Raw genomic sequence first — 13,802 nt, 5'->3', positions numbered from 1 at the left:
GGAAATACCCTTTTTCCTTAAACCTCAAAAGCCTTTACAAAAGAGATAAGTATTATTATACCAATTTTACAAGTGGGGAACCTGAGGCATGAATAGGTTAAGCCAGTTTGTCAAATAGCATCTGGATCCAGGAATAGAATTAAGAACTCCTGAGTTCCAACACTGTATTCACTAGACCACACTATCTTTCAATAAATAAATAAATGAGGCTTAGTCTGAGGTAGCTATTTTTTTCTTTTATCCTTCCAAATATTTGTGACAAAGTTCCTCCTCTACCTTGCTGGGTCCTGCACTTATTGGCGCATTTGCTTGCCTCACTGATTCACCCTGTGGGTTGGGAAACAGCCCAGAGACCTTCCCCTCTGGTAGAAACCACAATCCAGGCCAATTCCTCCTGTGTTTGATCAGGAGTTGGGAGGTTGGGGGCCCATCCTCTACTCCGGGTTCCAGCCCAGAGCCCTGTGGACTGCAGCTGTCTAGAGTGCCTCCTGGTACAGTTGCACGACAGCTACAACTCCCTGGGCTACTTCCCCATGGCCTCCTCCCAACACCTTCTTTGTCCTCGCCACCCGACCTTCCTACTGATGTCTGATAATGCTTGTACTTCTCAGTCCTCAGTATGCCTACTCACTCTCAGCTTCTTGCATGCCTCTTGCTTCCAGTTCCTCATACACACTTCCTCTCCTCTGGCTCCCTTTGGCCTGACTGGACTGAGTCCTTTTATAGCATCAGAGGGGCCTTAATTAGAGTCAGGTGCTTAACAGCCTCACCCGACTCTTAGTAGGTTAATTAGAGTCAGGTGTTCTCACTAGCCTGGAGCAGCCCCTGCTCTGGTCACTCAGGGAACAGAAAACTGCTTCTCCAGTGGCCAGTATATCTCCCTTCTACTACTCTGCTGTTCCACCTCACTCTTGATCCTGTTTTTTTCATTAGTTGTCCCACGGAATTAGTTGGTGTCACAGACCTGTGGATCTTCCCCTTACGCTGGGGGGAGGTCCTTTAGTGGTATCCACTTCCTGGATACCAACAGGACTACTCTGCTGTTCCCAGCTGGCCCGGGTCTATAACAATTATAACACTGCAAAGTATGGAGTGCTATATGATAAGCTATGTGATGAAGTAGCCTCAGATGGTTTTATCCATATTCTTCCCATAAAAATGTTATCTAAACTTGTAAATCTGAGTTTAACCATTGCTCTTATACTTAAGAATTTTCCCCAGCACATTTCTTGTGCAAAACTAAGTTTTATTGGGCAAGTCCATGCTTCACAAATGTCACTAACCTGATCAAGACTTCTTATTTACTGCTATGTATAATGCTTAGAACTGGGAAATTGACCAACCTTGGTGCTATAAAGGTATAGCCAGCTTCATCAAAGTGATCAATCTTTAGAGTTTCTGAATCTACAAAGATGAAGGTTGAATATCAGATAAGTAAACAGAATTTTGTAAAATTACTTGGATAATTTCTGCATGCATCTGTGAACGTTAAAAAATGTGATCTCTAAAGAACATTTTTCTAATTAATGTACTATATCATCATCAGTATTCCACATTGCAGGAAGAAATGATCTGATTATTATACAGCAATACATCAAGCAATAACAGAACAATAGAAGCAAGTTAAATCTGAGTCATTGTTTCATTATCATGACAATATGATAATCCAAAGTATATGTGACATTTCCATTATCATTACAATGTGATAATTCAAAATACTTGGGACGTTTAGGCTTGAGAACATCAAGGAAAACATTTATCTCTAATATTTTCATCAATAAAGTTATAAAGCATCACTTTTACAATAAATCCCTTTCAATGTTATTGAAAAGAGTGGTCTTCAAAAAACGTAATGATATATCTGAGCATCAGCATGAACCAACAGGTGACAGGATCAGACAAACAGGGATTAGAGATTAGCAACAAATTGAAATGTGCATGAAAACACAGAAGTATTTTATAGATTCCCCTCCCCCTGCTGTTGCTATGGTACCCGATGATTATGGGAGAAGTCCAGAAATGAAGAATACAAAGGAGAATGTCCAGAAGGAATGGAAATATAAGTGGAAAATATCAACTGCAGTAAACAGAAGGAAACTGAGCAACAAGAATATACTTGCCCTTTTTGACTGTGAAAATCCATCAGAAAGAGAAAGCAGGGAAACAGAAAAAAACAGGGTAAAGCAAAAGGGGTCACAAACCAATATTTTATTCAACCACCCCTTGAATAAAAATATTGTGAATAGATCACAGGTTCAATTTATGCATAACTGTAGTCTGGGAAAAAGACAAACATCTTTGAAGACTGGAGTGTATGTCCTTGTCTATTATTTCTGAGATAACCTCTATATACTGTACCTATTTCAAGGGTCTATTTTGCAGGGTATATTGACGCCGGTCCGACATCAATAGATCTAATCCATAAATAGAAACACTTTTTTCACCCATTAATACTTTAATCACTAGTCCCTATTTGATAAAGTTAAGAAACAAATCATACAAAATGACTGGTTGGTAAAAGCTTATTGTGTTATCTCCTACCCAGCATACGATGACAGATGACGTGGTTGTCAATTAAACAACTTCTAACCACATCTTCTCTGAGATAATAGGAGCTATGACTGACAAGGCAACTTGTAACAAAAGTGGAAAATGTTTTGTCTTTGTAAGTAAATTTTTTACATACACATAGTTCTAAATGCAAAAATGAAATTCATTCAGGTTTGGATTAACACTTGGATAAAGTTAAAAGGATCTGATGGCTCATGCTTCATTTACTGGCTCAACTACGGTCAAACAAAATAAACAAAACTTTACAGCTGGAAATACATCATATTTCCAGTCAGTTTTCTAGAAGTGGCTTAAAATGAGAGTCATCCAAATAAGATTCTATAGACATCCACTGAAACTATTTACAAAGTGCAACATAAAAGCTTAACTGTAAGCCAAAACTAAATAGCCCCTAATACTACTTTATTTATAAGAGGAGCATGAGAAATTGCTTTATACAGCACTGTAATTACTGCAAGCTATGAAAAGAAGCTTGCTTTATAGCCTCTATATTAATATTTAACAGGTGGAATATTTAAATATCAGCTAGCAGACCCTTAAAACGACACCAACAGAGGATACACAAAGCAATGATTCTATAGGTACATAGCAAAAGGGAAGGAGCAAAGTTGGGGTACCTGCACATATTCTAGCTGTGTAGAATATTTCTTGTACCTTGAATGTTTACAATGGGTTAGAATCATTGCTGTAGATTTTGGGTACATTATGATAACATTAGGGAACTCCACACACTTTATGAATTTCAAAATTATTTTTTTTAAAAGCCTGTGTGTCAGAAGTAGGTCAGAACCCAGAGAACCTTCAAAGTACTTACATCTGGCCTGAGTTATTGGTTCTTCTATTTTGGCTTTAATGTAGTAAAAGCTGTAGGATGGTAATACCAAGGCTAAACTGCAACAGAAATAACAAAAGGCATAAACAAAGACATAAAGACACATTTAGCTCAGTGGAGAAAACTTACAAGTTTTAAAGCAGTTTTCTCAAGTCAGCTTTGATGTGTCTTTGAAAACAATTAAAAGTTGGAGATGAAAATTATTGTGAGATGAGATGATTTGATTATTACATACAGTCCCACACTGCCATAGTGCTAACTTTAGGCACCTCAATGGAGTTGAAATTAACTACATGTAATAGGGGCCTGAAGTAAAGTGGGAGGCATTCCAGGATCTGCACCCATCATAAAATTCATAGGCCAGCCACAATTTTTATGGATATATCCACTGAAAGTTAGGCTTAAAGAACAGCTGAAAAGAATCACAAATAATTCTGAACTGCTATGAAAAGAGTATGATGATGACCGAATCCCCTTTTAGTAATAAGACAGCTACTGATATGTAATGCAAAAACTTGTAGTACTTGTATTTACATTATCTCTGAGAGACGAAATATCTTCTTAAAGTAATGCAGTCCCTTCTGGACAAAATGATTCTTTGAACTGGACTATATAAGAGTGCCTTAAGACGTACAATATATTTTATAATGTACCTCCTTTGATTCCAATATCCATTGTTGTTCAGAAATGATTCTGCCTTTTGGTTTTGCCACTAAAAATCAATACATGCATCTGAGAGCAGAACTTTTAAAAAAGGATGTTAAAGGCAATGGTTATAAATCCCCATCAGATACATATCTACTTCATCCCACATCCTTAATGTTTGCACTCAATTTTCATTAACATAAAAGTGCATTTTACCACTGGTTTCTAATGGATGGCTGCAGAAATTTACATTAAAACAAGCTGCACAACTGGGCCATAAGCAAGATGACCTTTAATAATGCATTTGCCATTTAAACATCACAGAAGTGAGATTCCTGATTATTTAGTGATAGCCTTCTATCAATTCTCCTCAAGGGAAATCAGGAGAGGTTTACCTGCCATTAACAGCTATTGCTAACAGAAACTACTAATTAAAATCTATAATTTTATGTTTAATGGGACTGCTGCAATGTGAACCCAGGAGATTAACTGCTGTCTCTCTGCCTACGAAAAACAGCTATGAGAGGAATATGGTAAGAACTGAGAACTCATATAAATCAAATAAGCATCTGTACTGCGTACTAGATAGCACGATAGGATGAAAAATACCCTGCTTTCCTTCAGAAATCCCTTAAAAATGGGGATAACAACAGAAAAACAAGGTTCTGAATTGCATGGATCAAGCCAGCTCTTTGTTTTAATTCACAACAACTAGGTTTAGGGGGGTGGTATGTTGTTTGTTTGTTTTGTAAAACATTTTGGTCAAAGACTGTCATTCACTACATATTTGCACAGTGCCTACTACCACAACTTGGTTGATATCTCTAGACATCATAGTAATGCAAATATTATTTTGGGTAAAACTCCCAATATTACATATTTTTGTTAAAATAAAATAATCCTTTCAATGTTGTTTCCAGTTTCATACTACGTAGGCAAAACACAGCACTGATGGTGATTCTGCTTTGTGACACTTTGTCCAGTCTTGAAAGTTCCTGAGTGCCCTAACTTGGATATTCAGAACTTCATAGTATTTGGGCCCAATGTTGGTAATCTTAAAAGCATTCAGCTTTGAAACTAAAGTCTGATAACTTTCTTGGACCAACTGCAGCCCAAATACTTTAGGAAGGGGATGTTGCATCCCTTCCAGTGTCATAGCAATGTGTAGCTATTGTGCCTGAAATCATGCATTTCAGGCCAATTGTGTGAGTGTGTGGTACACCTTTTCCAAAGAGTGTTATCTTTCTCTGCTGTTATCTATGGCCATACAATTTTATATACAAAATAATATAATTGTTATTTTACATTTGTATATGGCATCTTAAATGCAACTGCACGTTAGAGTGATAATACCACAATACTTGCCTGCCGAAATCTGACACGGTAGGTTAGATATGACATGACATAATAAATAATGAATATAAGATTGAGAAGGAGGTTTACACAAAATAAGGTTGTGAAATTGCTTGTTTTGTAAAGGCATGAAACATTAGTGCTTCCTTTTTTATTTTATTTTTTTTAATTTTTTCTTGCAAAGGCCAGTGTGGGAATGGAAATTATTGTTGGAGAGACTGCAAGAAAAGGTGGGATTAGAAGAGGAGCTGAGGGAGAGGACCACAACCAAAGACACAGTTACAAATTAAACACTACAAAGATTTTAAGTGTCTTGCAGAATTTATGAGATCCCTGAAAAGATAAGGTCCACTTAAAATTGACACCAGGAACCACACAATCTTCTTAATAAGTATGGTGAAACTTTGCTAGTATGTGTTTTTTTTAGAAAGCTCCACAAAAGACTGAGGGCTTGACTCTGTATAGTTCCTTTGGTAAAACAGTCATGGGCAATGGGAGTGGTATTTTTTTTTCAAAAGGTCTGAAGGACTGGACTTTATCCCATTAGGTGGTAAGCAGAGGGAAATCCTCAAGGAAGAGGCACGGCACCAATGTTGGTCTCTCCATTCTTTTGGGCAGAGAGAGTCAGTTCCTAGGCTTTTTAGTGTTATAACTTATAAGAATAAAATTATTCATCAAAACAATAAATCAACACTTTCCATTAAAAAACAGATTAATTACCTGTAATCTGTGCCATTCACAGCGGTCCATGTATATGTTCGATTTCCTTTGTCAATATACCTCTGGAAAGCAATTTAGATAAACAAGTATATCATTGCCACTGGAGGCTCAGTAAATATCAGGTTTTGGTTTATTATTGAGGTGAAAGGAATGTAAAACTCAATAACAAACAAGCTGTTGGAATTCTTTTGCTCCTTTCATTAAAATGTGATGTGCTTTGCAATTACATTTCTTCAACAATTTCCAGATTTAGAACACAGTCATCTGCATTCTTTAAATCTAATAAAGAATTTTAGAAGTGCTGTGTCAAGTATAACGAGCCATAAATTTGGCCTGTCCATTTACCCTTTGTGTCTACTTGTCAGATTACTTCTTTTTCTTGTTTACTTTAAATACAGGAAAGAGTCTCCCTCCATAGGAATGGCCCAGTGATCTTGTATCTAAACAAAAAACTAGTGACAGTAGCAAAGCATTTATAAGCAACCCTATAATAACAAGCTACTATGCCTGTACATATTTACATATACTAATGTCTGCTTCTCTGTGTCTCTGGGACATTGTATATACAGGGAAAAATACTCTATGGCTCTGGTCAAACACACACTTATGTATTTGCTTAACTTTATGTACATGAGACGTCCCATTACACTGAATAGGACAACTCATTTGTGTAAAGTTAAGCATGAGCGTTTTCGTGAAGTATGAGATTAAAGTTAGCTTTTCAATTCACTTGCTTCTGGAATGAAAGATGACACGACAGACAGTTTAAAAGGTCCCCTGACTTCCCGTAGAAGATTTAATCATCATTAATGCACCCCGCTGGAGCAGTTTTACTTATTTTTCCACATTAAAAATTATAAGTATATGCCAGCTGTAGCATATTACTGCTTTATAGTCGGAGACAAAGATTTATGAGGATGTCTGCAATAAAATCTGTGCAGCTGCTCCATCACAACATTACTAATACGGTTCAAATGTGCTACAGTAGATGTTATTTCTGTCCCTGTGCAAAAATAAAAATACAAAAATTAACATGATTATGCAAAAAAAAGGTGGTTTTGGTTCTGTTCTGACTTTTATAACTTGAATAAATTTCTCTTCTCTTGTTATTTCTCAGCACAGCAGGACAGGTGTAAACAATCTAAGAGTCATTTTGCCACAAAGATAATGCTTGGAATGCTTTGAGATATTTTTGACTTAAGACTTACAGATGGGTGAACTTACTCAGTACAGATCTTACCCATGTTTATTGACGTAGTACTATTGATTGTCACACTACCCACCCACTAAAAAAAAAGCAATAAATGCACATTATCTTTTTCTTGCATTTGTGACTTCATGAAAGATTAAGGACAGAAGGAATTTCTCTATGCAAAGATGACTATGAATATGTAATATTCTCACCGTGTCCCACATGGGACTCAGAGGATGGGTAATGGAAACCAATCACTACTGGGTCTCTAGCTGTAACCTGGCCAAGGTCAGTAGTACTTCTGTCACTGTAATATAAGGGCTGTTCAATGAACTGTGTGAAATGAATTGGAGGTTTCAGTCTGCTTTCTAGTGGACTGGTGTCCAGATCACAACAGTTACTATTATATACATTTGGCATCATATGGGCACCTTTGTTCAGGATATCAGCAGATAGCCAAGGATTAATTGGGCATGGAAACTGAATAACTTTCAACTACCTGGAGTGGGGAGTTCCACAGAGGATGGAGCTAGGCTATTCTCAGTGGTGGCAGATGACAGAACGAGGAACCATGTTCTCAAGTTACAGTGGGGGAGGTCTAGGTTGGCTATTAGGAAAAAACTATTTCACTAGGAGGGTGTTGAAGCACTGGAATGCGTTACCTAGGGAGGTGGTGGAATCTCCATCCTAGAAGTTTTTAAGGTCCGGCATGACTAAGACCTGGCTGGGATAATTTAGTTGGGGCTGGTCCTGTTATGAGCAGGGGGTTGGAGTAGATGACCTGCTGAAGTCTCTTCCAACTCTATTTTTTTATGATTCCCCCTAGAGGTGAGCCCTACAGGCCAGTATTCTGGCATATTGACAGAACAGTGTAGGAGAGTGTGCATTACAGCTATACACACTGCATATATTCTGAAAAAAAAAATAGAGGGATATAAATCCAATATATTAAGAAATGTAGGATGGGAAAGAAATGCGTGAAGTTCTACTGACTTGAATGTATTTATCTTAACATTCTTTAACTTGTTCTTTCCCTATTTTGGCTTGCATTCCTTCCCCCTTGTTGCTAATATTATTTGTTTTAAGTATCTGTTGAAAATTGATCTTTTTAGTAAAGACTGAAACTAAACAGACAAACACCTAAGCCTTCTTGATGTCATCCATTATTAGCTCTCCTTCCCTAATAAGTAGAAGTCATGCACTTTCCTTCACCTTCCTCTTGCTCCTTGTTTTTAATGTATGTATGTATTTAAAGAATGCCTTCATATTGTCTTTTATGTCCCTTGCTAGATGTAATTAATTTTGTTCCTTAGCCTTTCTGGGTTCCTCTACACTGGAATAAAAGACCCATGACACAACCGCAGCTGGGCAGATCAGTGGGCTCGAGATGTGGAGCTAAAAATTGCTGTATAGACATTTAGGCTCAGACTGGAGCCTGGGTTATAGGACCTTCTACACTAATGGGGTCCCAGAGTTCAGGCTCCAGCCTGAATACAAACTTCTACACAGTAATTTTACAGTCCCAGAAACTGAGTCAGCTGACCTGGACCACCCGTGGGTGTATAATTGTTGTGTAGATGTACCTTCAGATTTTGTCCCTAAATGCTTGTGCTATTCTTTTGTTCAGGTTCTTTTTATAGGGTTCCTTTTTTATTTTAAGTTCAATAAAGAGCTCCTGAGGGATCAGATCAGATTAGAAGAGAGTTCTGCACTCTGCCAGGACTCTCACATGTTGTGGGATAGACAATGGGTAACTCAGACGTTAATGGAGGGGGGGATTTTATTATTATAGTTATCATGGATATGCGTCAAGTAAAAAAGAACTTGGAAATATAAGACACATATGCTTAATGTTAAAGAAAAGTCTGGATTGTTCATAACATTGGAGATACGGTTGATTAATTCATCATATGTAACATGACCCTCTTATCATGCCAAACTAATAGGTGGAGAAAGTGCTGGTCCTACAAAGGAGACTGATCTAAACACTGGTCCTCAGGTTTTCCAGGATTTCAAGATTTTACAGAAGGAAAACAAACATAACATGCCCATTTGCATCATTTTCTGTCTTTGCCTTATCCAACTGTCATCCTTATGAAAAAGTCTTGCATCTGCTCATATTGTTATTGCAGACTCTTTTGTTAAAAATAAAATAATCTAAATGCGATGAGGATGAGAACGCTATGATTATTCTCATAATTTTATAGTGCAATACATACTTCATAGGCAAATGAAATAAGTGGGACCTGACTCTGACCTCACACCAGTTTACCTGGGGTTGTCAGGCATCCAGTTTTCGACTGGAACATTTGGTTGAAAAGGGACACTGGCATCTCCGGTCAGCATGGCTGATTGGGCCATTAAAAGTCTAGTTGACTTCAGTGGGGTTCCTCCAGCATTACACCAATGAAAGAGTGGGCTCAGGCCCAGATTCTTTTACCATTTTAGTTCAGATATAATGTAAGAGTTGGAGACAGACAAATGTAGGCGGTTGGTGGAGGAAAGGCAACAAGTGTTACAGCACAAGGGTTGCTGCTATCAATGCTGCATACATATGAACACTTCCATTTACTATTCTATGGTTTGTTTATATTTATATATATATAAATTATGATTTATGTACTTTTTTTTGTTTCTTTATATATTTATATTTTTCCTATTCAATTTTTAAATCTCTCCTCATCTCTGGGCCCACAATAGGTTGATTCAAGACTCTTCAAGCTGCTCCTACTATTTACAATACAGCCCCAAAGAGCTGTTGTGGCAGGTAGGAATCAACAGAGTGCAGCCTACTGAACTCTGGTTGTTATCCTCCCCCTGATATACACCCTGCCCTGGGGCCCTAAGTGATGTGGCACAGACATATGGAAGACCTACACCATCTATGGATTCCCATATTACTGGGGGCTGCCAGACCATTCAGCTTTAAAGCAGCTTTGTGTTACTGCAAAACTTGTCAGGGTTGAGGACCAAGCTTTCTAGGTCAAACTTCTTAGGAAAATAAAGTTTAACAAACAAGACAGGATGTTTAGAAACCCACTTTATCCCATAAGCACACCAAGATCCAAAGTAAAATTTAATCTATACTATCACTGTAACTGTTTGAATGATTCATTTGCTCATTGTAATGAATCCTAATCTAGGAACTGAAAATTGTATAATCATTTCCCCCTCCTCCCACCCCACCACTTTCTTCATATCCAACCAGAATATAATGCCTTACAAAGCATCATATTCCTATACCATTTAAGACTTTTGCTAAGGGATTCATGTAAAGAAGTATGACAACTCTCTGCTAAATCCTTGACAACAGAATTCGGGGCCTTATCAACACTTGTATGATTATGAAGCACCAAAGAAAGAGAGGAACAAAACACCCTTGTTCTTAAGATATGTGTGCTTTCCCTGTAGTACAAGCCAGGAATGTTGACAACTCGGGGGCGGGGAGGGCGGGGGAAGGAAAATATTAGTACAGGAATAATCCACGAGCAGGACCAGCTCTAGGCACCAGCAAACCAAGCACGTGCTTGGGGCGGCACAATTCCAGGGTGGCATTCAGGGAGGTTTTTTTTTTTTGCTTCAGCAGTTGCGCTCTCTGAGGTTTTTTTTTTTTTGCTTGGGGCGCAACAAACCTAGAGCCGGCCCTGTCCACGAGGCTATTATAGAACACTGGAAAAGCAGAATGTTTGCTTTTAAACATAAAAGTTTTTTATAACATAAAAGTTTCTTAAAAATATAGAGTTTCTCGTCATCATTTTGCAGTGTTCTATTCTGAAAGTAGGACAGCCTATGTTCCAATCTTACCTCATCTTGAGACTTGACCAATGTTTTAAATGTTCTTTCCCCACTTTCTCCATCTATCATTTTTTTCCGAATCTATATATAAGTAGGTGAAGAAAAATCAAAACCAAAAAAAGCAAACAAAAAAAAATTAAAAAGGAAGAAGAGGGTAGGGGGAAGAGACAAAAGAAAAATCAGAATCTAGGAGTGACTAAGAACATGATTAATGTTTTCCAAGATCCTTTGCATCTTATGAGCAATACTATCATATTGACACATTTGAAAATAATAGCCAAACCAAGCCTACTTATCTTACCCCTAATAAAGAGAGCCCAATCCTGTATTTCATACTCTTGTTGAGCAACATTATTGACACTAGTAAAACTCTTCATGACAGTAAGGACTACTGGTATGAATAATGGTTGCACAACTGGGCTCAGTGAACATGGGTATTAATTCCTGCATTCTTTGCAAACCCAGAACTCCCAGGGAAGTAAATGGTAATTTTCAATGCAGAACTAATGCAATTTGCCTAATAGCTGTAGGTATTCTCATGATAGCTATTTGAAAGTCAGCTGTAGTGCATCTTAAAATGGGTGCATACAAACTTTTTGCTTCAGTCTGTGCGGATTAACCCTCCCCAAGTTTTCCTTTGAGTTTTGGGTCTAATGCAGTACTTAATTGGAACCACTAACTTTCAGCTGGCATTATACTGAAACCTGAATTACATAGGTTGTAAAACAAAAATTTAGGTTAAGTTTCTCCAAAAGAAGTATGAATCTTTAACAAACCTTGCTTGGAATTTGAGTTTATAATGAGTAGGAAAGTCTTATTTAGGGTTTTTGTTTGTTTGTTTGTTCTGGGGATTCAGGTTTGTTGTGAACACTTTGTGTATTTTTCAGTGCTTTAAACTTAATTGTTGTGTCATAATAATAATTTTGCTATAATAAAATGGAGGGAAAGAATTTTTGTTTAAATATTTTCTGCAGTTATTAGAATGCTTCAGAAATGTAATAATCAGAGCTTATCTGCTCACATGATAAAGTGGGTCATGTATTGTTCACACTGATTGATTCTATAAACATTTTGGTCTTACACTAGGCACTCTTGAAAAAGAGGACTGTTTTGAATGATTCTACCATTCCTGATGGCACTTCCCATTATATAGAGCGAATAATTGGGAATCTTAATCTTAAAACTATAATCTTTCAAATGACAGGGATTTTTAAAATTTGCCAGGTGCATACGAGAAGAAAATACATAGATTCAAAATAAATTTCAGAAACTATTCGCTAAACCTGCATTTTAAGAGCAATTAAAATCTGAAGTCCTCTGTCACTTGGAAGAACAAGAGGTTACGGAAACTGAAGGAATGTGCAGCAGTTATTATATTTCAGTTATTACCCAAAACAGTGACAAATATATACATGAAAGCAGGCACTACATTACCAGTGCTTCTTACCTCAACCTTAATATCATTTTCTAGCTCAGCATCCAGAAAATCCAGTGTAACAGGCTCCTGAGATTTACGATTCTGAAGCAGAAGATATCAAACAATAAAGATCTCTCACTTGATGTTATGAATAGGTTACTGCAAATCACTCAAACCCTCCCTTAGATAAAAAAAAGACTTTAATAGGATTACTTACCATTCTATCTTTTAATCAGATATAGCATAGTGGATTGCAAGCAGTGCTATTTCACTTAAAATGGATTTTTAAAAGAGAGAGAGAATCAGGTGAGTGATAATTGGATTAACCCTAAAAACTAGTGCCTGCCTAAAGTCGGTCACACACAGTGTTAATGGCTGAAGGCTGCTTCCTCTGCTAACTGTAAGCATGATAACATGACCTGTCAGACAAGGAGTCGTTCCTTAAGTTTCCTGCCACCAAAAAGAAAGGGGAGACAGGTAGTGAGAAAGTCTTCTGGGCAACTTGTAATAACACCACCTGTACTCCACTATAATGAACCCTACAGCAGACTGGTGACAATGGCATGAGTTGGTTGTGGCTAGAGATAAAAGGGACAGCAAGTACAAGAGAAAGGAATGACAAAAGGGTAAGGTCAGATGAAAAGAGCCTCTTATGGACACCTGTTCATGGAACAAATAGTTGCCTCAAGCAAAAATTCAGATATAATTTGTAATAAATGAAGCTTTGATAAAGCAAGGTAGTTAGCGCATATATAATTTTAATCACGCTATTAGTCCTACTGACTTCAATGTACTTCAGTACCTTGCTGAACCAAGATCTAAACGAGCAAAGAACTAAAATGGAAATGGTCGTGATCTGCAGAAACATGTCTTCCATATTTCATGTTCTGTATGCCAGTGTTTTTCAAAGTTCAGGTTACAATCCAGTACTGGCTCGCGGCATGTAAAGCACTGGGTCATATTGCTCAGCAACCCAGCGGCTCTGGTCAGCACCAGTGACCGGGACATTAAAAGTCCTGTCAGCAGTGCCTACCTGCTCTGACACTGTGCTGCGCCGTGGAAGTGGGCAGCAGCGGGTCCGACTTCCAGGCAGGAGGGTCACAGGGCTCCGCACACTGCCCCCACCCCGAGCACCATCTCTGCACTCCCATTGGCTGGTTTCTGGCCAATGGGTGCTGGGGGGGAGTGGTGCCTGTGAGTGAGAGCTGTGCCAAGCCGCTTTGGCACCTCCGCCTAGGAGCCAGACCTGCTGCTGGCCTCTTCCAGGTTGTGGCGTG

At 38.0% G+C, this 13,802-nt stretch overlaps 1 protein-coding gene across 4 annotated transcripts in view; it reads right to left on the bottom strand.

The window, feature by feature from the left end:
* CACNA2D1 (calcium voltage-gated channel auxiliary subunit alpha2delta 1) overlaps window positions 1-13,802 on the bottom strand; it is a 613,296-nt gene that overhangs the window by 63,440 nt on the left and 536,054 nt on the right. For 2 of the 4 annotated variants that reach the window (XM_050936799.1, XM_050936801.1), the window contains exons 19-23: window positions 12,556-12,627; window positions 11,118-11,189; window positions 6,122-6,183; window positions 3,386-3,462; window positions 1,344-1,404 (exon numbers count right to left, since the gene is read on the bottom strand). In XM_050936799.1, the coding sequence (XP_050792756.1) occupies window positions 1,344-1,404; window positions 3,386-3,462; window positions 6,122-6,183; window positions 11,118-11,189; window positions 12,556-12,627 (344 nt within the window). Of the gene's footprint in view, window positions 1-1,343; window positions 1,405-3,370; window positions 3,463-6,121; window positions 6,184-11,117; window positions 11,190-12,555; window positions 12,628-13,802 lie in introns of all 4 variants that reach the window. The other 2 variants (XM_050936798.1, XM_050936800.1) reach the window with 2 other exon arrangements.

The sequence above is a fragment of the Gopherus flavomarginatus genome, chromosome 1 (assembly GCF_025201925.1).
Source record: "Gopherus flavomarginatus isolate rGopFla2 chromosome 1, rGopFla2.mat.asm, whole genome shotgun sequence".
Lineage (NCBI taxonomy): Eukaryota > Metazoa > Chordata > Testudines > Testudinidae > Gopherus > Gopherus flavomarginatus.
This window is presented reverse-complemented; position numbering and strand designations above follow the sequence as displayed.